The sequence below is a fragment of the Populus trichocarpa genome, chromosome 6 (assembly GCF_000002775.5).
Source record: "Populus trichocarpa isolate Nisqually-1 chromosome 6, P.trichocarpa_v4.1, whole genome shotgun sequence".
Lineage (NCBI taxonomy): Eukaryota > Viridiplantae > Streptophyta > Magnoliopsida > Malpighiales > Salicaceae > Populus > Populus trichocarpa.
In genome coordinates this window covers 14,332,758-14,356,906 of record NC_037290.2, presented here as the reverse complement: position 1 = coordinate 14,356,906, position 24,149 = coordinate 14,332,758, and the positions used below count along the sequence as shown (strand labels likewise).

Here is a 24,149-nt window from a genome sequence, read left to right as displayed (position 1 = left end):
TCATTTTACCTTCGTTTTCTCTTTTTTCTTGTATCCTGTGGGGTTTACCCCTCTTTTTTTGGTCCTCTTCTTTTAATACATTTAATCTTTTCCAAAAAAAAGTTATGACATAGCCATTTTTGATCATTATGTGTTTATAAAAAGATTTCCTGATGGTAACTTCATTGTTTTCACTCGTTGGCTATAATGCTAAAAAGATTTAGAGTTTGAATGGAGAGTTAAACAAGTCTTTTTCAATGAAATACATAGGACTAGTAAAACAAATTTTTAGCATGAAGATTACTCGTTATAAGAAAAATAAGAAACTTTGGTTATCTCAAAATAGATATGTTTAGAAGGTACTTGAGAGATTCAACATGACTAAATCCAAACCTGTTTGTTCTTTATTTACAAGTCAGTTTAAGCTCATTTTTAAACAATTTCCTTTTAAGTGATGAAGAAATAAATGAGATAAAAAAAGGTTCATTATGTATCTACAATTGATTGCTTGATGTATGCCATAGTTTACACATGGCCATATATAACTCCTGTTATTAGTGTGGTCAATTGGTTGGTAAAGAACATTGGTCAACAATGAAATGGATACTTATGTATCAATTGGTTGGTAAAGAACATTGGTCAACAATGAAATGGATACTTATGTATCTCAAAGGTACTTCTAGTTTTAGTTTACATTTAGTAATGGTAAACCTATGCTAGTGGATGCATAAACACATATATTGTTGATAATGTTAATTCTAGAAAGTATACATCGAGGTATCTAATGACTTTTGCAAGGGCAGTTTCATGGAAATTAAGGTTACAAATATGTGTTGTATTATTCACTACAAAAGCTAACTACATTGCTTTTACTGAAGAGGATAAAAGTTGTTATGGAAGAAGTTCTTACATGAACTTGGTCTAATGCAAGTGAATTTTGTGTTGCGCTGTGACATATAAAGTGCAATCTATCTTAGTATGCATCATACTTTTCACTCTCGATCAAAACAATTTGAGATTAGATACCAATGGATTCAAGATGTTATGGAGAATAAGTACTTTGTTGTTAAGATGATCCATACGAATGATAATATATCAGATAGGATAGCCAAGCTTCTAGTGAGAGAGAAATTTGAGTTTTGTAGAAAGCAAATGAACTTAGTGAAGCTCACCAAATTAAAGCTTATGGAAGAAGTTCTTACATGAACTTGGTCTAATGCAAATGAATTTTGTGTTGCGCTGTGACATATAAAGTGCAATCTATCTTAGTATGCATCATACTTTTCACTCTCGATCAAAACAATTTGAGATTAGATACCAATGGATTCAAGTGTTTTGTGAGTATGCTTTTCAACTCCTTCTAATTAATCTTATTGTATTTCAGGAATACATTATTCTTGATGATTTATATATTGTTACCTTTAATTTGAGCTAAAAAATAACACTTTATAATCTCATTATTTGTGAAAGTGGAAATTTTAGATAGATTACGGTTATGTGATTTTCGTCAAGCTTTCCAATAAAAAAAATTTAGTGTTGATTGATTGGTTAATTTTATTTTATTGACTGTTTGATTATATTTTAATTATATAAAAAGAAAACAAAAATTAGAACTTGTAGATGATATAAGGTGCCTTTTATGAACAAAAACCCACAAACCAAAACAAAACCGGAAAAAAAGAGAGCAGAGAACTTGCTAATCGCGAAATGGCACAAGCCGCGAGGCTCAATCTTCGAATGCAAAAGGAGCTCAAGCTCCTCCTGACCGACCCTCCACCCGGCGCCTCCTTTCCTTTTCTCTCCACCGCCTCCGATTTCTCCTCTTTGTCAACTATCGACGCCCGTAAGTTGCTTCTCGTTATATAACCAATCGAAAATCTCAAAAATTTGAGTTATCCATTGACCAAAATTTTTGTTAGGGCAGAGATTGAAGGGCCCGAAGGGAGTGTATATGCTAAGGGGATTTTCAGCATTAAGATTCAAATACCCGATAGGTATTATTTGCATTTATGTCTTGTAATTAAGAATTCTGATGGGTTTTTAATTTTTCTTTTTTAAAAAACTTTTAGGTACCCATTTCAGCCTCCAAGTGTGACCTTTGCCACGCCAATCTATCACCCTAATATCGATAACGGAGGTCGGATTTGCCTTGACATTCTTAATCTTCCCCCGAAGGTGACACACACACACCCACCCACACCCTAATTCTTTTCTTTTCTTTTCTTTTCTGTTTTTTCTTTTGTCGAAAGTGAAAGTTTGTTTTTGGTTTCCTAGAAATATATAATGTTCTGAGCATGATCGCTTTGTGTTGTTTTCTGGGATATGTTCTTGTATATATAAAAATGAGGATAGATTGACAAATTCTACTGCTTATTACTATTATTAATGGTTTTTTTTTTCAAGAATTAAACCTAATGATTCTACTTTGAATGGACTTTATATTAAATAAAATGTGAATTAATCTAAAGTAATATCTCAAGTTGCTTGCTTCTAGTTATTGATTCTGTAATTTTACCATTTTGACAAGGTCGGTTGTTCTTCCCGCTTGTTACAACTACTTGTGCTGATATTTTATAAAAATTTGCCTGTATTTTGGGCTGAAAGTATGTACTCCCGTGGCTTCCCATTTTTCATGGAATCGGCAAGAAGTTGGCCTGTAAAGTCAGTTGTTGGTCCATTGGTTTGAATTAACTCTTAAAGCGTAAAGGTTCCAATCTAGTTTTTCACGGTCCCTTTTGCCATTATTGTAGCTTTGGTATGAACTATGAAGAACAGTGATCTGGAGGATATTTGTCAAGAAAACTGAACTTTATATTTCATGGGCAGTGACAACTGTCCAATTATTGTACTGTTAGACAAATCATGGATGACAAGAAATTTCTTGAGGTTTTTCAATTTATTTGTTTCTTCAACTTTCTTCTTATTTTTGTTATCAATAGGCAATGGATGTCTTAATGAAATTGTAGGGTTTCTCTCAAACCTGCTATTTATAACAAGGTTTGTGTTTGTACACAAGCAGGGTGCATGGCAACCATCATTAAACATTTCAACAGTGCTAACAAGCATAGGATTGTTGCTGTGTGAGCCAAATCCTGATGATGGCCTAATGTGTGAAGCTGTAAGTGGATATGTACACAGATCGATCAGACAGTAATATTGAATAAAATAGTCTCAATTTTCTGATGTGTGGGGATGAATATGCAGAGCAGAGAATACAAATATAACAGGCTGGTGTTTGACCAAAGAGCTCAAGCCATGACTGAGAAATATGCTAAGCCTGGAGCCAATATCGGTAGCTGCAGTACTCAATGCATTCAAAGTGACACAAATTCAAGCCCAATGGTAGCGTTTGTTTGGTTGTTTTCCCAAATTATTTTTGAAAAATCTGGATCTTTTTGAATATGTAATTTTTTGCTCTAGGTGGAAATTAAAGGACCAGACAAGGAGTCGACTAATCAAAATAAGGATTTCGTTTCTAATCATAAGAAACCTAGTGGGATTGGTGGAAAGCTGTCTCTGGAGTTTGCCACCTCCGCTTGTAACAAGGGAAGTGATGGAGATGTGAATAACAAGCAAAATCATGACCTCCTGTTTGACTTCAGAAATCACACAGAAACAAAAGGGGAGGGGGGAGAGTCGATTGTTATGCCTGAAGAGTACAATGTGAAATATGAGAAGCCAAGTGGCATTGGGAAGAAGTTGTCTCTTGAATCCTCTGTTAGATTCCCTGAACATAACACACAGAATATAAACCCAAAGCAATATCAATCCTTCTGTAACCCACAAACTGCTCCTATGACTTCTTTGGATTTGCTAGTGCTGCACGTTGGCAACTGTAATGAGCAACGACTCCATAAGCAGCATGATAAGATATCAACGTTTGACAGCGAAAGCACAAGCTCAGACAATCTTTGTCAGGTTAGCCTTAAGATGCTGTCTGGAGCTTTGGATGCATACCAAACAAATGATGGCATAAATGAGGAAATCCTTGTAACCCCTGAACTATTGCCTTCTCAGTCCCATTCTAATTCAACTCCAGAGACCTTGCTGGTGGCCTCATCCTTCAAACATAATGAACTGCCTTGTAGGGATTCTTTTATTGGAATTGATAATACCACCATCAATGCAAGATGTAATAAGCCACCGCCGGTTAGTAAGAAGCTTTCTTTGGGATTTAAAACCTCATCACAGGGACAAGAAAAGGATGACGAAGAGAATATTGTGCCAATTCACGAGCTTCCATTTTCAAATCCTCAAACTGCGAAGAAGATTGGGATTAGCCAGAAACTATCTTTGGGTCCTCTCACTCAATTGCAGGGGAGCAATGAGGATAATAGCAGGTTGCTTTTGCACTCGCAGAACCTCTTTCCAGATACTCTCCAGAAGCAGCAGTCTATCCAACATCAAATTAGGAAAATTGATAAGGGGATTGAGTCCAGTGGGGGAGACTCACCAGTTGCCGAATCAGTAATTGTGCTGGATAGTGAAGATAGTGAAGAGGACATCAATGGATCAGCAAGGTTTGAATTGTCATTAGTGAGAAAGTGTATGAAGAAGAGGAAAAGTTGTGCTTGATTACCAAGGGGGTGTTTAATAATGTTGTTTCTCAGAATTTTTTCACGTTAATAATATTTTTATTATTATATCAATATATCAAAACCATAAAAAAAATAATTTTGAAACAATTTTTTAAAACAAATTTACAAAACTACAATCCAACCACAGCACTAAACATTTTTTAAATTCTGTACAGTAGCACAAATCATTTAAGGAAACTATTGATCACCCAGGATTACAATACTTATTTTATTTTATTGCATTGTATCCTGGATTACAATAATAATTTGGATTACAATACTTATTATATTCTGGATTACAATAGTAATCCAGAATGTATTGCTTTATATCTTTTCTTTTCTTTTTCTTTTTGAATTTTTGTTATGTTTTTTTTTTAAATATATTTTTGTCGATTTTATTTTTTAAACTAGAGATTGTTGAGAATTTAGATTTGTAATTTGTTTTTTTTTTTATTTTGCCTTTATATGAGGTTAGCTTGATTTATGGGTTTGCCAAGATAATTCAGGTTGCTCTGGTTATATTTTTTTTTAATTATTATTGATTTTTTATGGTCTAATTTTTTCTCTTATATAGTTAAAAAAAAGTTTTTTTTTTTAGAAAAGTCATGTTATTAAACTTTATAAAATAACAAAAATTAAAAGGTGTGAAGAAATCATTGTTCACCCACACACATTGCACTGTTAATGACAATATTAATCCACAATGTTTTACTTTCTTTTTTTTTCTTTTTGTTTTTCTTTTTAAATTTTTGTTATGATTTTTTTTAAAATTTTTAAATTTTATCTTTTAATATTGAAATGGTTAAGAATTTAGCTTCATAATTTGTTTCCTTTTATTTTGTCTTTCTATGAGGTTAGCATAGTTTGCAAGTTTGCTAAGGTAACCCGGATTACCCTAGTTTACGAGTTTATTGGATTGCTTTTTTATTTGAGCTTGATTTTTTTATCGTCTATTTTTTTCTTATATAGTTAAAAAAAATTCAGATAAAAGTTATATTATCAAACTTTATACAGTATATTGACCTATTCACATATTTGGCTAGTTGACTTGATTTGCGGGTTTGACAAGTTTAACTTTTTTTAAATTAGTTTTTTTTTTTAATTTCATCCTTAGATACTGAGTTAATGAGGAATTCAATTTCTTAATTGGTTTCGCTTTGCCTTTTATAAAGTTATCTCGCTTTAAAAAAACCATCTCGATATTAGGTTAGTGTTTGATTTCACCAATCGTTTATTTTTATTATAATATAGTTAAATAAAAAGTAGTTTTCAAAAAACAAATTATAATCCAAGTGAGGTTCATACTTACTAACCCGACTTATCCGATTCACAGGTTTGATGAGTTTACTCACTGATAGGATATGTTTTTTTTTGTTTTTGATCTTTTAATTATTTTTAATTTTATCATTTAATAATGAATTTATTAGAAAATAGACTGCATTATTGATTTTATACTAAGGCCTCAAGGTTATCAAAAGTATGGTTCCAAGACATAAATTTGAATTATGTTTTCTTAGTTATGTCACAAAGCCTGTAATATATACCTGTCCTAATAATAATGTAACCTAACATGGACAGTTAGGTCTGAATGGCTGATGGGTGGTTCGGTAAAGATCGGAAGTAAGAGAGAAATCAGACACCATGCCTTCCCCCACTCTGTTCAAAACTCCTTTTCTTTCCCTACTAATCTCTCACCAGATATTTATCATCTTTAAAAGCTAGCAAGTTCTCTTTTTTTCCCCGGCCCATTTTTTAGGTAGCCTATGCATTTTCATCTCGTATTAACTAGCTACTTAGCCCGTGATACACAGCAGACATCTATTCCTATTTTTTTTGCGTATCAAATTTTGTTGAGTGTTACTTGGATGAAAAAAAAAAGAAAAACGAAAAATGTTTCAAAATATTGAATATTGTTGGAGTTCATGGAAGAGAATTTGGTGCAAAAATAGCGTGAAAACGAAATGGAGAAAATATTAAAGAGCTAAAAGGATAACAACAACTTTGCATTAGATAAGCATCAATCATGCTTTGACATATTTGAACATGAAATGGTCAGGAAAAAAAAAATCCAAAAAAAAACAGAAATCTGAAGCATATTTACCATCAGAAAATTATCAAATACAAATTGAAATATATATATAAAAAAAAAAACTCATTGGTAAATCTTAGTGACTTTTACCAATGAAATATCTTCTCACTATTTCTCTTTATATACACCAACAAAAAATTTTCATTAATAAATACTGAGGGAGTTGTAGTTGAAAATAAAGGAATGAAAAAAAAAAAAACGTGTCATTATTATAGACAAAATTATTCAAGAAATATACTTGTTTCTAATACTAGTCGGTGAATCTGTCAATCTGTCAGTAATATCTAAGTTATAACCTAACATATGACCTCCCTTCTCACCCTCCCTCATTTCTTTTTCTTCATTTTTATTTTGCAGTAAATAGTAGACAACACCCCTATATTTTATCACAAATCAAGCTCTCACCATCACAAATCCAGCCACCCCAATACTCTTAGTTTGTCAGCATCCCTATTCTGGATTAATTTTTTTCAAAGATTCGCCACATTAAGTAAGCAAAAATACCTTCTTCTTTTTTTAACACATTTTTAAAATATATATTTTTTTGGCATTTTGATGTTGTATATGTAGTTTGTTTATGTGTTTATTTGTTTTATAGCTTTTTCCCATGAAAATGTGTTGTATGAATGTATGATTCGTACATGTTAGGGTTTGTTTGAGATTTTAAAAAAGTGTATTTGTTTTGCATTTGATGAAATTGAATTTGATTTTGTAATTTAGATGTTTTATAATGAAATAAATAATGTCTTATTTAATAAGCACGTTTTATATTTTATTAATTTTATTGTTAAATTGAAAATTTTGGTAAATTTGGAAGAATTTGAATATTTTTAGAAAATTAATAATGATTTAAGGGTATTATTAAAATAGATTGACTGAGTTTGAGTTAAACAAATGATAGCTAATTTATTGGGTATCGATAATTTATTTAGTTCACATTATTAATTAATACATGTTGTCATCAATATTTTATATTAGTTTCATATAAGTAATAGATGATCATTATTGGATATATCGAATTTCATCTGAAGGATTGCGCAAGATGGATTATTGTAACGAGATTGGTGATTTTATTAAATACGCACTATCTAATTCAAAAAAATAGTGAAGATGATATTAGATGTCAATTTAAGATGTGTATAAATAAATAATTTATCGATCCAGATGTTGTTACAATGCATTTTTTACACAAAAAAACAAAAAACAAAAAGGTTTATAGAGAACTTCTTATCCTCAGCATGCTCAATGTAAGAGGAAATACCTAGGGGATCATTCTATGACACCATAGTTTTGGTGCCACACTTCAGGTAATTTGTCGAATGTTTTATCAACCAAATGTTTTTTAGTGTTCTTGGATTTCTTTTTTCTTGTGTGTGGCTTCTTAATATCCGGGTTCACATAAAAGATGTATTGATAATTATATTGATTACAATAAATTCATAAAGAGTTTATATAGCTACATTATAAAAGAAATAAAATAATATATATTAATTGCTTGATCCTCTCTTTTGATAAGATAATTGTCTTTATTATTTGATTTTTTTTCTTTTATTAATTAATAAATAATAAAAATCTTTACCTTAATTATGGTAATAGAAAGGGTAAGGCAGCACAAAATGGAGGCTTAGCTTGAAATCTCTACTTTGAGAACATAACACCAACTATTTGTTTTGTTATAAATATAAAATGTTTCGAAGGTTGATGCAACAATAAGCAAAAATCAGAGAAAAGTATTATTCTTTTTACTAAAAAAAATAAAAACATTATGGTGCTTCACCATTCATATGAACAATGAACCAGTTTAATTTAAAAAAAAATTCAAACTTTCTTCCAATAATGAAGCACCCAATTTAAAAAAAAATTCAAACTTTTTCTATATATATTTATTTTAAATTCTACCTTCAAAATTATTTTTTTTTATTTCATCATTCAATATTTTATTAATTTTAAATTGGTTGTGATAATTTGTTTAAGATTTTTTTCCTATAAAATTATCGCAGTCTCCAACAAACATTCTGATTCTTTGGTTGGTACTCAATTCTACCTTCAAAATTATTTTCTTTTGATTTTGTCATTCAATATTTTATTAATTTTAAACTGGTTTTCATAATTTATTTCAGTTTTTTTCTATAAAATTATCATAGTTTCCAACAAATATCCCGATATTTAGTTAGTACTCAATTTTTACAAGCGTCTATTTTGTTATCATATCATTAAATAATAATAGTTAAAAACAATTTTTTTAAACCTAGTGGAGTCAATGATCCAGGTTAAAAGTTTTGCAAGTTAAGCCGCAAAGCCCAGGCAGATCCACTATACCATCATTTTAATATTAAAAAAAATATAATCTTAGAATCTTTTTGTAGCCAAACAATGCTTTTATCAGCCATCCAGGTTGTCTTTGGACCCGCCAAGTCAACCAAGTCATGTAGAGTGAACTTCCATGTGGGTTAATTTTAAATCCTAGTTAAGCAAGAAGTCGGATTGAGAGGTTTTAAGGTTGACATGTGGGTTGGGGTTCAATTTAATAACAATGCAAATAATTTCCTTTTCTTTTAATTCCATCTTTTAATTTTTTCTTTCTTTCAATTGAATCTTTGTTTACTTTTTATATTTATCAATTTTTATCATTCAATAATTGATTGATTTTGAATTGATCTTCATAAATTATTTTGATTTGCTTTATATGATGTTATTATAGTATCAAACAAACGTTCTAATATTTGGTTGGTACTCAATTATGCAATTGTTTATTGTTGTTATAATATCATTAATTAAAAGATAGTTTTAAAAAATAAAGTTGTTAAACCTAGTAGATTCCATTATTCGGGTCGCGAGTTTGTGGGTTAAGTCACGAGGTCTTGATCAATATAATATATTGTCGTCTCAATATAAAAAAAAAATATATCGTCTAAATTTTTTTTAAAACCAAACCACATTTTTTAATGGTTATCTAGGTTGTTTTTGGATCCATCAAGTCAACTAGATTATATCAGGACAACTCTCACAAAATTAATTTTAAATTAGAGCTAAATAAGAAGTTAGTTCAGGAAAATTCAAAATTTACAAGTTAAGTTAGGTTTAATAACAATACCAAATAATTTCTTGAGACCTCAATATTTTATTAAGTTAAAAAAAAAATTAGATCCAACCCACGAGGGTTAGATTAGTGGTTTTCACTATAATGAATTTTAATTTAAATTCTAGTTGATTAGATATGCTAAATGTTTGTCTTTTTCTTCAATAAGCAAAGTAAATATGTTGGTAGTCTATCAACCTACACGTAAACATTTTTTTCAAGCACATTATAATAAATTTTCACGACATTAAAATCAAGACATTCTTAAAAGTTCATGGAAATAAATAATTTTCAATGTCAAAGAAACAACTCAACCCAATAGCTTAAACTGTTAGGTAAGGTCCTAAGATATGATTTATATTATTCTCTAACACACCCCTCAAGTGAAAGCCCTTTGGGCTTGAAACTTGCACAGGCCTACATTACCTTGTGCTTAATTTTTATCAAATAAATGGGGATGGTGAGATTCGAACTCGTGACCACTTGGTCATTAAGGCTCTGATACCATGTCAAAGAACCAACTCAACCCAATAGCTTAAACTGTTAGGTAAGGTCCCAGGATATAATTTATATTATTCTCTAACATTCAAGAATGGAACGTGAGAATATATATGTTGTGATAGTAAAATTTCTAGGAAGGCATAATTCAAATATAGATGGTGTAGTTACCCTAAAATCAGATAAAACTTACTTTTCAATCATAGAAAAATAAAAGACTCATGATATATATATAGATATATATCCCTTGAGATGTTTCATATAAGTTGAAAAAATGAAATAATCATTTATGTATTTCATGCCCTTTAATTTTTCATTTTATACCTTCCGAAATAAGTCCAAACAGGTAAAAATTGAAATTTTTAAAAAACTTTTCATATTAGTTTATTTATAATATTGATTACATTTAATCCAATTTAATTATTTATAAGTTTATTTATGCAAATATTATCTATTGATTTGAATAATAACACTTTTTTCTCGTTTTTAAGTGATCATGGATATTGGTAAAGTAATTTAGCAAATAAATATTTACTTGGTTTAGTGATTAAGTGTTAATACTGGGAAGACCGATAGATTTATTAATAAAATATTTTTTTATTTATATAAATAATATATTATAATACTAGCTTAAAAATAAAATGATGCATGTACTGGGATTTAAACTTTTTGTATCAATTAACTATAACTAAAAGGGATTAGTGTTTTACTGTAGCGGGAATCACTATGGACTGTAAGTGTTTTCACTATGAATTACACTGTTTTTCACTGTAGCAATAGTTACTATGAGTGATTTCACTGTGAACTATACTGTTTGATGGGGCATAGTGAAGCTGCAAACCCACTCCCTTGGGTCGACTAAAGTTTGGGTGAAGTTGTAGCCCCCAGGCTGCAGACACCTGGTGCTGGCAAGCCCTGGCCGCCCATGCGCCAAGTGGGGCAGCAGTCCCCAAGGTGTAGACTCAGGCGAGAGGGTCTGCAAGCCTGCGCCCCAAGGTATACAGACCCACATGCAAGAGTTGTATACCTGAGCGTTGGTGCAGACCAGCGTGAGTGGGCTGCAGATCTAGGCGTGCGGGTCTGCAAACCCGCGCCCCAAGGTCTGCAGACTCGCACATAATGGCTACATACCTGGGTGGTGGGTGCAGACCAGCGTGAGTGGGCTGCAGAACCAAAGCGCCTGATTGTAGACCCAATAGTCTTGGGTCGTCCATCAGGACCCAATTATCTTGGGTCCTCTGTTAGGTTAAGTCCTGTTGCCAACAGGACCCCATGGCCTTGGATCCTACGTTAGGCAACACCCATCAAACAGGGTTGGGTCCTGCCCTAGCAAGACTCAATACAGTAAATTTCTTTTCTTTTCTCTTATTTTTTTTATACTATAAGGAGAAAATATTATTATTATTAAATTTGAAAAAACATATTATTAATATTAAGGAAAAACAATAAATTTTATTTGATGGGATTAAAAACTATTAAAAATTTGGGCCATATAAATTTAATATTATTATTAATATTATAGATATTATTAATTTCATTAATATTATTAAATTTGAAATAAATTTTATTACCATCGAAAAAATATAAATTTAATTTGAAGAATAAAATCAATTATTATTATTATTAACTTGGGTCTGACATCTCATTCTAGACAAGTTTAATGATATTATTAATATGATAAATATTATTATTTTTATTATAAATATTATCATCTTTATTATAATTAAAAGTATTAATATTAAGAATATTATTATTGTGATATATTTATTATGATTCTTATTATAATTAATATTATTGTTAGGTCCTGTTGCAAGCAGGAGCCCATAGCGTTGGGTCCTGCGCCCAGCAGCACCCATCAAACATGGTTGGGGTCCTGCCCCCAGGAGGAACCAATAATGTAATTTTTTATTTTTTTTCTCTTATTTTTTTTACATGGTAAAGAGAAAATATTATTATTATTATTATTATTAATAAATTTGAAAAAAAATATTATTACTATCAAGGAAAAACAATAAATTTTATTTGAAGGGATTAAAAACTATTAAAAATTTGGGCCACACAAATTTAATATTATTAATAATATTATAGATATTATTAATTTCACTAATATTATTAAATTTGAAATAAATTTTATTACCATCGAAAAAAACATAAATTTAATTTGAAGGATAAAATAAATTATTATTATTAACTTGGGTCTGGTATTCCTTTCCAGACAAGTTTAATGATATTATTAATATGATAAATATTATTATTTGTATTCTAAATATTTTTTTTATTATAATTAAAAGTATTAATATTAAGAATATTATTATTGTGATATATTTATTATAATTTTGATTATAATTAATATTATTCAATTTGTAAAGAATATTATAAATTTTGAAAAAAAAATTGATTTGTAATGTAAAATTAAGAATTATTATTACTATTATTATGGTTGTTATCATCATTAGTAAATGTTTTTTTTTTAATATTATTATTATTGTTATCATCACGCACTTCCTCATCGTTTTCGCTGATGTATTTTTTTTCCGCATGCATTATTGTTTTCTAGGCACGCCGTCCTTTTATAGATATGGCTTTTGTGTATCAAGCCTGGGGAGGAGAATTTGTTGGTGTTTGTTATTCATGTCTGGCCTCTTCTTTCCTTTAAGGGTCACCTGCTACCTATAGACTTTCTTTTCTAGAGGTGTGGCTCTTCTGTGTATGGGTTAATGGACATGCCATCATAGTGCATTAAATGCGCACTGACTGTCACCGGCTGGGTGTTTCTATAATGGGTTACTATTCAGTTAGTGAATGATGTTCTGGTTAGCTTTCCAGTTCATTTTCTTTTAGTTTTCCTGTTGTTGTTTTATTACGAATTAACTATGATTGCGTTTTGCTTGCTCTATGATTTCATTGTCTTTGGTGTGTGATTTTCCCATGTATTCGTATTTTGACATCTGCTGACATGACTTTGTCCTTTTTCATCGCTTTTGGTGTGTAATGTTCCCATGCATTTTTATTTTGGTGTCTGCCGACATGACTTTGTCCTTTGAGTTTAAATGAGAGCCCTTGTAATTGAGAGGTCATTGGTTTGCGAAAAATTATATAAACTTTTTTGTGTCTTTTTTCTAAATTGATTGATGTTTGGTTCTGACATGATGGCTAATGTGTTTCTCTAAGGATCATTGCAATTAAAGGTTATTGGTCTGCAAGGGAGTTTACACGCTTTTTTTTTTTTTTGCTTTTCCTTCGTTTTAGAAAACATAGGAACCCTTTCTGGTTTGTTTTTTTTGTTATTCTGGGGCTGTTTCGGAACTAGTTTGTATATCTGCATTTTGAACCTTTGATCTTACTTGTTTTTTCTTATGTTTTTTTTCTCTATTTTTCAGCACAACACTATCTTCTATTTTGTCTACTACTTTTAGCCTTTACTTATTCATCTGTTATAATGCTAACTTGGTTTTTTTTTTTTTTTTGCAGTAATCTATCAATATTTGTTGGTTATCGGTTGAGGATTGTTGTGCAGGGCTTCTCCTTCCCTCTTCTGGTTAGCTAGAACTCATCTTTTTTTGCACACCGTTTTCCTTATTTTTATACCTCTTCCTTTCTCACCTCTTTAGCTAAGTGTCCTTGCTGTTAGTTAGCTTTTAACATGTGTTTTTAGTTTGAGCTTTACTTCAGCATCTGCTATATAGATAAGTAATGTTGTGCATTTGTTTTTTTTTTAGGATGCATGTAATGGATTAGTTTTTTGCATTTCAGTGAGCCATTATTTGGTACGGTTTTTTTTTTCCTTCAGGTAAAGAATAATTCGTGAATTGTGATGTGTTGCATATAATTGGTTGCTGAATTATCACTTTCAATTGCATTGCATATAATTAGTGGCTGAATTGGTTTCCTATAGAAATTTGATTGAAAAAAAAATATTGGTTTGGTATCATCTGCAACAAATTCCAATCACTTTCTTTATTGTTGTGTTTGCTTCTTTCCATTACAGTAACTCATTGTTGCGCAGAATGAGCTCATATTTCATAATTATTTGCTCATGATTTTTGTAATCACATGTTTTTATGACTGTTGTTGTTGTTGTCCGCCCCTCGAGCTTAAATTTGCTTGCTCACTTTTTATTTCTTACCATTTTTGCAGCCCTATTATTTCATTTGTTGTTGAACTATCTTCAAATTGCAAAGAGCTCAAGCACCACCTTCTCCTTGTCTTATTGAAGCTATAAGTGCACCTTTACTTTTAAACTTAGTATGCTTTATGCCTACAACTTTGTTACTATATTTTTCTTTTTCATTTTATGCCTAATTTTTTATGAATTAGTTCAGATTTCTTTGTGTGTGCATGTTCATCTACTTGATAATTAGGTTTTGTATTGAATATATTATTCTTATTCTTTCATGGAGTAGGTGTTTTTTCTTTTCCATTAAAATTTTCAGTTTTGGCTATGCTATTAAAATTGCCTTGATTGGAAAATTAGAAACCATTACCATTACGATTTTACTTTTAGTTAGATTTTGAATTAAATTGCATATGATTGGCAGTTGAATTATCACTTTAAATTTCATTACAGCATCATGATTAACCATTTTTTTGTTCTATTTTCTCTACATGAATGTGCATTGCTCGTGTCAAAGCCTTTTGATTCAATTATATTACATCTGATGGCTGGCTACTTTTGTTTTCAACAATACTTGCATAAACAAAATTCTCTTTCTTGAAATTATACTGTTAATTGTCATGATTTTAATTTGAGTTGCATGTAATTGGTACTGAATTATCACTTTCAATTGGATTGCATATAATATAATTAGTGGTTGAATTGGTTTATAACAAAAGTTTAGTGGGAGAAAAAAATGTTCATTTGTTACCACCTTTGTTTGTTACAACAAATACCACTTTCTTTATTGTTGAATTTGCTTCTTTCCATTGCAACAACTCTCAGTTTTGCGGCAGAATGAACACATTTTTCATAATTGTTTGCTTGCGATTTTCATAATCGCATGTGTTTTCTTATTGTTGCTATTGTCCACCTCTCAAGTTTAAATTTTCTTGCTGACTTTCTAACTTTCCCTATTTTTTGCAGGCCTGGTGTTCCGATTGTTGTTGAACTATCCACGTTGCAGGGAACTGAAACACCACCTTCTTCCTGTCTCACTTAAGCTATAGGTGCACCTTTATTTTCAAAGTTGGTCTGCTTTTTGCATGCTTTCTTTCTTGTTGTATCTTTCTTTTCCATTCTGTGCTTAATTTTTTACCAAATCAATTCGAATTTTTTCATGTGTTCATGTTTCCTTTATTTTATAATTAAGTTTTATGTTCAGTTTCTTATCTTTTGCATATTTTTTTTCCTTTTCCATTTATGTTCTCAATTCTAACCATGTTATTAAAATTGCCTTGATTGAAAAATTTAAAGTCATTGCCCTTGTGAATTTAGTTTTACTTTGACTATTTTTTACCATTAAAATTTTTCTTTTAACTTTTAGAAACAACAACTTTATGACTAGCGATCGACAAAGATTACAACCATTCCATGATGTTGAACCTGGTGCTTCTTCACCATACAACTTAACAGCCCAAATTTATAGTGAAGGAATTTGGGTCACGATAATTTTTCATTCACACAGGCAACACCATACATCTCTGATCATCTAATCAGTGATCACTCGCTTTTATATACAATTGATGTTGGTGCATCATATTGTACTTCCTTACAAGGAAATTGTTCAATCTCGAATGATATTACCTCTACCTCAATGGCATCAACGAGTCAGGCACATTTTGCTCATGGATTGTCCACCAATGAAAATTTCAATGACAACACTAGCTTTGATATTAACACAACACATGGACCAATTGCTTATCTAATCCATTAGTTGGCCAATCTAAATACTAGAAAAAAAAAGAAAAGTGAGTTTACCTTAAACTTTCATGAACTCTCAATCATTTTTATTATACCTTACATCATACATGTTCCTCTTTTATTATTATTTTTCATTTTCTTTGTAATTTCTAGGGGAAACATGCGAGTATGTTGACTTTAGTGATAAGACTTTTACATGTCGTCATTGTAATGCACTTTTTGGCTTCAAGATCGTCTTGCACATTCATCCTAAAAAAATCCATCTTTCTCACTTTGTTGCCTTAATGGTCGAGTTTCTCTTCCTGCTATGCAACCAACTCCTCCAATTCTTGATTTTCTTCTTAACCCCAGCAATGGCTCTGCCTCAAAAAAAAATTTAGACAATATACGAGCTTATAACTCTATGTTTGCTTTCACATTAATGGGCATAAAAATTGATACATCTGTTAATGATCAACCTGCCCCATATATATATATTCAAGATAAGCGGTCATTGTCATCATTTAATGGGCTCCCTCTTACCTGTAGATAGAGAATCACCAAAGTTTACACAACTTTATGTGTTTGACACTACTCACGAAGTTGCGAATCGACTTTTACCATTTGCAGGAAACTCCAGATCATCGTCTTTGGATGAGAATATTGTTATAGATCTTTTAAAGATGTTTGACGAAACAAATGAGATTGCCAAGTTGTTTCACAAAGCTAGAGATAAAACTCAGAATATTCAATCTATTAATTTTAAACTTCGTTTACTTGGAAAACGAGACCATGATTCACACCAATATGATGATCCTACATCCAATGACATTGGTGGATTAGTAGTTGGGGATATTGGAGATTTTTTCTCTGAACGAGATATTATTATTGAATGCTTTTTAGGTTCTTTAAAGAGGATCTCAAAATTACATCCAAAATTCATGGCATTGTAGTATCCCCCTTTGTTTCTTTACGGTGAAGATGGCTACTCTTGTAATATTATGTTTGCTGACTATGGACATGGAAAAACAAGGAAAAGTTCAAGAGTTTCGATGCGAACTTATTATGCTTACCTTATAAATGAAAAGCCTAGGCGCGATAATACCATCATCAAAGGAGGTTGTTTGTACCAGTAATTCTTGGTCGATGCATTTGTTAATGTTGAAGAAGATCATCTTGATTATGTTAGAGCTAATAAAAAAGATTTATGTGTAGAAGTTTATAAAGGTATCCATGAAGTTGTGCTTAAGGGAGATATTGAAGGCTCCTCAACTGGGAAAATCATTGTTCCATCTTCTTTAACTGGTAGCCCATGTTATATGATCAATAATTACCAATATGCAATGGCTATATGCAGGGCCTATGGAAATCCTGGCCTATTTATTACATTCACATGTAATGTGAATTGGCCTGAGATACAGAGGGAGCTTAGAAAAGATTGAATTTACAAACATGAAGACAAACCTGATATCATTACACGTGTTTTTAGATCAAAGGTTATTGATATGTTAGCCTTCATAAAATCAGGCAAACCTTTTGGTCGGACTTTTGCAAGTACCTTATCTTTTATTTCATTTCTTTTAAAGATTGCAACCTTTTTGTTGCTATTATGATTGTTTATCTTAGTTTTTTTTTTCATTTTATAGATGTTTGTGTAATTTAATTTCAAAAGAGGGGTTTGCCATACACTCATATGTTGATTTGGTTGCACTCGAATTTTAAATGTCGTACAGCTGAAGATGTTGATTCCATTGTTTCAACTAAAATTCCTGACAAATTTACAGATCTAATATGCTATGAAATTGTTTCGAGATTCATGATACATGGTCCATGTGGTCTTACAAATCCAAAATCTCAATGTATGAATGAGGGAGTTTGCTCAAAAAGATTCCTCACAAACTGTTTTTGATGATAATGGCTTTGTTTATTACAAATGTCGTGATCTTAAAGACAATTTTGTTATAAAAAATAGCATTCAGCTCAATAACAGATATGGTGTTCCATATAATAGGGAACTCTTATTGCGATACAATGCCCACATAAATATTGAGATTTGTTGTTAATCAATGCTAATCAAGTATCTTTTTAAGTATGTAACCAAAGGCTTCGACAGATGTAGAGTTGTTGTTGAAAAAGATCGTACTGATGAGATCCATGCATATATGAATTGTTGTTTTAAATGCCCATATGAAGCGGTCTGACGTTTTCTACAATTTCCAATACATTCAAGATCACCTCCTATTGAACGACTACAAATCCATTTGTCATTACATCAAAATGTTGTTTATTTAGGAAATGAAAGTCTTCCATCAATACTTAAAAAACTAGGTATTGAGAAAACAATGCTCACAGAATGGTTCACACGTAATAGAGTTGATCATGAAGCACGTCAACTTTACTACTCAGAATTTCCACATAAATATATTTGGGATCCTGGTTAAAAGGAGTGGATTCCAAGATTAAAAGGTTTTAGTCTTGGTTGATTAACATATGTTCACTCTGCTTCAGGAGAGCTTTATTTTGTGCGACTACTCCCACATAAGAGGAGCGTTGAGCTTTGATTATCTAAAAAATGTTTCGGGTGTTATGCATCAAACATTTCAACTTGCTTGCAAGAACTTAGGGCTTTTAGAAGATGATAAATAATGGGAAGAGGTTTTTTGTAAGGCCATGACTAATGCAACATCTTCTCAGATTAGGAATCTTTTTTTTAGTGTTATTCTTTTATGTGATGTTGCTGATCCAGAAGTTTTGTTCAATAAATTCTAGCGCTCAATGTACGATGATATTATCACCCGTTTCAAGTCCAGCTTTGCCATGCCTAATCTTAAATTATTCGATGATGAGCTTAAAAACTATGTTTTATATGAGCTTGAGCTTCTATTCAATGTTGCTGCCTCATCTCTTGAGAAACACAAGCTTCCAATGCATGATGGGCGTTTATTATCAGAAATAAAGAACAAACTTTTGAGAGAAGAACTTAACTATGATATTGCAGATCTTATATGTCAGCATTCGTCAGTTTTTCCACAACTCAATCAATGTCAACTAAATGTTTATGATTGTGTTCTTAAATCTTTCCTTGAAAAAAGACAAGAACTAATTTTTATTCATATTCATTGAGGGACGGGGAAAACATTTTTATGACATACAATAATTAATCGGTTGAGATTAGATGGTTTGATTGTCCTTACTGTCACATCATCGGGTATTGCATCACTTTTACTACCTGGTGGTCACACAGCTCATTCCAGATTTAAAATCCCCCTAACTGTTTCTGATACTTCATTGTGCAAGATTAAAAAAAAAACAAACAAACCTTGCACGACTTCTAGAAATGACGTCTCTCGTTGTGTGGGATGAGGCTCCAATGAATAATCGATGTTGTTTTGAGGCATTAGACTGCTCACTTCATGATGTCCTAACAAATGATAACGAATTGCCTAATGATAAACTATTTGGTGGGAAATCAATTTTGTTGGGAGGAGATTTCAGATAGATTTTGCCTGTTATTCCTGGAGGAACAAAGGAAGACATTTTTTATACATCTCTTTGCATCTTTGTTTTGTGATCTAAATTTAAAGTTCTCAATCTTACAGAGAACATGAGGCTATCATGCAATGAACTTTTAGATGATCAAAAGAAAGAAGTTTCTATTTTTTCCAGCTGGATTCTTGCAATTGGTGATGGAACTTATCAGGATGTTTTGTTCCCTGATGATTATGATGTATCCATGATTAAAATACCACAAGATCTTCTCTTTGAAACTAGATCCGACCCAATATTAGCAATTGTCTCTGCTGTGTATCCCTCTATTCGTGACATCAATATTGATCCATGTTATTTTAGAGAGAGAGTAATTGTAACTCCAAGAAATATTATAGTTTCTGAAATCAACGATTGTATCTTTAACATGTTACCGGGAATGAAGCGGATTTACCTAAGTACTGATATTATTTGCAAAGCATCAAGTGATGGTGACAATGTAGATATTTTGTATACTGTTGAATTTATCAATCAACTTGAGTTCAATGGAGTGCCATCCCACACAATTTTCTTGAGAATTGGCATACCAATAATGCTTTTATGCAATCTTAATTTGTCAGCTGATTTATGTAATGAAACAAGACTTATTGTTACACAGCTTGCCGAGAGGGTCATAAAAGCTCAAATAATAACAAGTTCTTTTATTGGTAATCATGTTTTTATTCCCAGGATTGTTTTTCCAATAAATGATACAAAATGTCCATTCACAATTAAACGAAGACAATTTCCTATAAGATTATGTTATGCTATGACAATAAATAAAAGTCAAGGACAATCGTTGAAGGTTGTTAGAGTTTTTCTTAAGGAACAAGTTTTCACTCATGGACAATTGTACATTGCTCTTTCACGTGTTACCTCAAAACAAGAACTTAAAATTATCACATGCGATGCTGAAGGAAATCATTCAATCTATGTGAAAAACATTGTGTACAAGGATGCTCTTTGCTCTTTATCAATATCATAATCTCTTGGAACCACGTGTTATTTATTTGCCAAGCTTTTGTTCCCTGTTTTTTTTTTTTTTTTGCTTCTCTAAGGTAAGCTTTTTTGAAAGATAAAATTATTTAATTTGTCCTTTTTTATTTAAGCATGTTTCCTTTTGTTATTTTTCCCTATTCATTTTAAATAATATATTTGCAATACATGCCCCATAATTTACACTTCATATATTCTTTTCGTTAATATTAACTTTATTGTTTTTCTCATTGCTCCTGATATCTTTTTTTTATTAATCACTTGCAGGACAGTGGCTCTACCTATAAAAGAGATTAAAAAATACAACTTCTACCCTTCATTACAAGCTAGAGCCTGTCGTGTTTTGATTGCTCAATTTAATGGCCAGCCTATCAGCTTTTATTGTGTTTTTGTTGATAACCAGGTAAAATTTATCATGAAAATATAACCACTAATGAATCTTATTTTCTATATATTGAAATGTTTGGATAATACATCTCCACTCATTTCTAAATATTTTCTTTGACTTGACAATTTTTTTTTTCATTCCAACATTAAACTTCTTTTTATATAGGGTAGAGCTATTCAAGGTTTAGCTAAAGTAAGGAATCTCCCAACATTTGCAACAACAATTATGGAATGAAATCACTATGAGATCAAAGGATTCTATACTTATGAAAACAGAGCAGTAAACACAGTTGCTGCCTATGATGCAGTAATCGATCTCAAATCTAACATAAAAATTGCAGCCATTGAAGCTATTCAGCCTTATGTTTCTAGATACTACTTCAGTTTTATTGACTATGCACATATTATGACCAAGTCAAAAAGATCAAGAGTTCTTACATGTTTGCCATCTATTTCATTCATTTAACCTATTATAAAACATTTGTATTATTCAATTCAATTTGACAAGATCACTTAAAAATATTCATTTCTATTTTTTAAGATGTCCTTGGAAGACTTAAAGCATTGCAGCCACTCGAACAAGTTATGGTTCGTGGACAGATGCTAAAAAATATAGAGAATTCATGCTTGAGAACATACAGTAAGTTCAAGATCACTTAAAAATATTCATTTCTATTTTTTAAGATGTCCTTGGAAGACTTAAAGCATTGCAGCCACTCGAACAAGTTATGGTTCGTGGACAGATGCTTAAAAATATAGAGAATTCATGCTTGAGAACATACAGTAAGTTCAAAAATTAAATGCAATTGCTTTATTTTTGTCAAACTTATTGATCAAATTTGTTTTGTATTTTCTTTCCGAATGGTAAGGAGCTTCGAATAACTCTTTAGGGTGATAGTGCACAAGACTTTGATGAACTCGCTCTTCGCAACCTACCATCTCCAGTCATCATTGCATTTGCTGAATTTCGTGTCATAGAATTTAAGGGTAATTTCAACTACCATTTAATTATTTTTATTAAAAAAAATCTTTCAAATTTTTGTTCTCAATCTAATCCAACTAATTCCCCTTTCATTTTATTCAAAAAAAAAACTCTTTTCCTCACAAGGAAAACCAAATCTTAACGGTACAACTGCCTTTCTTTGGTACTTCAATCTAGACATATCAGAATGCTTAACATATAAACATTTGTAAGTTATCCCAGCATCAGCTATCTCTCTTATGCTTTGCCATTATCAAATTTTTTTCTAACTAATTATTTTTTCACCATCCTTTTGCATCAATTCTGCATTAAGCTTTGCATAACTGCCTGTTGAAATCCAACAACTCCCTTTCCTTAAATGTTGTTGTATCGATGGAGGAACAAATCAAAGAAAATAGGAAAACAATACATAAGATTCTTTGCATAAATTCTTATGAGCACAACGTTATTTTTTTCACCCCTCTATTATTAACTTTTATAACATGCTTCAACTTCTTCATATAATTAGTTTTTCACTTTCATTTAACCACACCCTTTTAACATATATTTCCTTCGTCTTACCAGCACTTGAGATTCACCTGTTAAACTTTGATTGTTGACTTTGATTTTCCTAATGGCTGGTGGTATCCAAGCTGCCCAAAATGCAACAAAAAACTTAGTGGCGGCGAAAACAATTACACATGCATGGATTATGATGCTATCAACTCTTTTCCAGTTCCATGGTAACTCATCTAATTTCTCAACTAAGACAATATTAAGTTGTTAAATAAAAAAACACAAACAATTCATGTTCCTCGGATACATTAATAAGGAGTGTATACTCCTTATTAATGAACATGTCATCAATTTTATATCATAGGTTCTGCTTAGAATGCATTGTTACTGATGGAGAAGATGTTCCTAATTTTCTTATATTTGGAAAAAACAGCTGAGAACTTTTTTGGATCATTAGCCCACCATTATGTCTATGATAAAAAAAATTATTGATCCCTCAGTTATTTCGCTTGCCATGACAGCAAAGTTAAATAAGAGCATGATTTTTCAGCTTCGTTTTGATGCTTTCAGATCAACCACCAACATATGTGAAATTATCATAACTAATATCTTTGATGACACGATAAATAACAACATCCATCCTCTAGAAACACCATCTACAGAAGTTAAATCATCTACTACATCCAAGACATCTACTCCATTAAGCTCTATAAAACAGGTTTCTATGGATCCATGTACTTCATAAAATATTATCACACAACTTAAGATTGCTCCTAATTCCTTGGAGACACCATCCCAGAACATATCACCAAACAACAAAACAAGCCTGGACTATGGAGCATGGCGTGCACTTGATTTTGAAACTACAGCACAACAACTTAGGCAAGTTTACCTTTGCCCACACATTTCTTTTACAATTTTTTTTTGTCCTTGACACATGCTAAATTAGATGGTTCTTAACCTCTTTAACTCCTTGATTAAAATAGTCATGAAGATGAGCATGGCAGCACAATTGAAGCTCAAGGAAGTCTGCAGAGCATAACTACATTTGATCACTCACTTCCACCTCTGAAAAAACAACGAACAACATCCTCATCACTCTCAAAGGTTTGATTTATAACCTCACATTCTTTCATTGCTTCTTATTATTATTTGTAATACTATACCTGCAACTTTTTACTCTTTTTTAAATTACAAATCATTGTCACATATGATTGTTTCCTTGGTGGACGCCATGAGACTTAAAATCAATAGGACTTTAAATAAAGTTTTATAATGGCTATATAAATTGTACATAAGGTAATGTTAAAAAAAAATTAAACACACTTGATTTTTATTTTCTTGCCTCATCCACACATTTAACTTATTGTAATTCACAAATGCTGATAGAATTTTCAACATTCAATTCCATTTGCAACACAGAACAAAAAAACCAAAAATATTTTTGTAGAGACTATTTAACATGTAAAAAAGAAGACATTAACTAAAGCATCAAATTATAGCAAACTTTTTTTCTTTTATTGTACAAATTATTATTCCATGTTATTTTATATTACATATGATTGCAGCACACACGTTTCACACATCCTTTCTTTTATTTTGATGTTATTTCTTTCATTGTCTTTCCATCACAGAAGAACTAGCAATTTCTCTACTAATGACTTCGATTTGATTTCTGCAACAAGAAGATGACTGCTACATTTGTA

General features: G+C 31.1%; 1 protein-coding gene and 1 pseudogene across 1 annotated transcript; both read left to right on the top strand.

The window, feature by feature from the left end:
• Positions 1 to 1,621: 1,621 nt before the first annotated feature.
• Positions 1,622 to 4,619, top strand: LOC112327878 (uncharacterized). The gene is made up of 6 exons (XM_024602946.2): positions 1,622 to 1,822; positions 1,904 to 1,973; positions 2,049 to 2,154; positions 2,999 to 3,097; positions 3,184 to 3,321; positions 3,400 to 4,619. Exons 1-6 carry the CDS (start codon positions 1,687 to 1,689, stop codon positions 4,552 to 4,554), a joined length of 1,704 nt encoding a protein of 567 aa, XP_024458714.2. The 5' UTR covers positions 1,622 to 1,686; the 3' UTR covers positions 4,555 to 4,619.
• Positions 4,620 to 18,833: 14,214 nt separating this feature from the next.
• LOC112327896 (uncharacterized) lies at positions 18,834 to 23,556 on the top strand (annotated as a pseudogene).
• Positions 23,557 to 24,149: the final 593 nt, after the last annotated feature.

Bases quoted from the DNA above. Each gene is read 5' to 3' on its own strand.
- LOC112327878 (XM_024602946.2), top strand. From the start codon at position 1,687: ATGGCACAAGCCGCGAGGCTCAATCTTCGAATGCAAAAGGAGCTCAAG. The intron at 1,974-2,048 runs GTATTATTTGCA...AAAAACTTTTAG, and splicing joins AAGATTCAAATACCCGATAG to GTACCCATTTCAGCCTCCAA. The intron at 3,322-3,399 runs GTAGCGTTTGTT...TTTTTGCTCTAG, and splicing joins ACACAAATTCAAGCCCAATG to GTGGAAATTAAAGGACCAGA.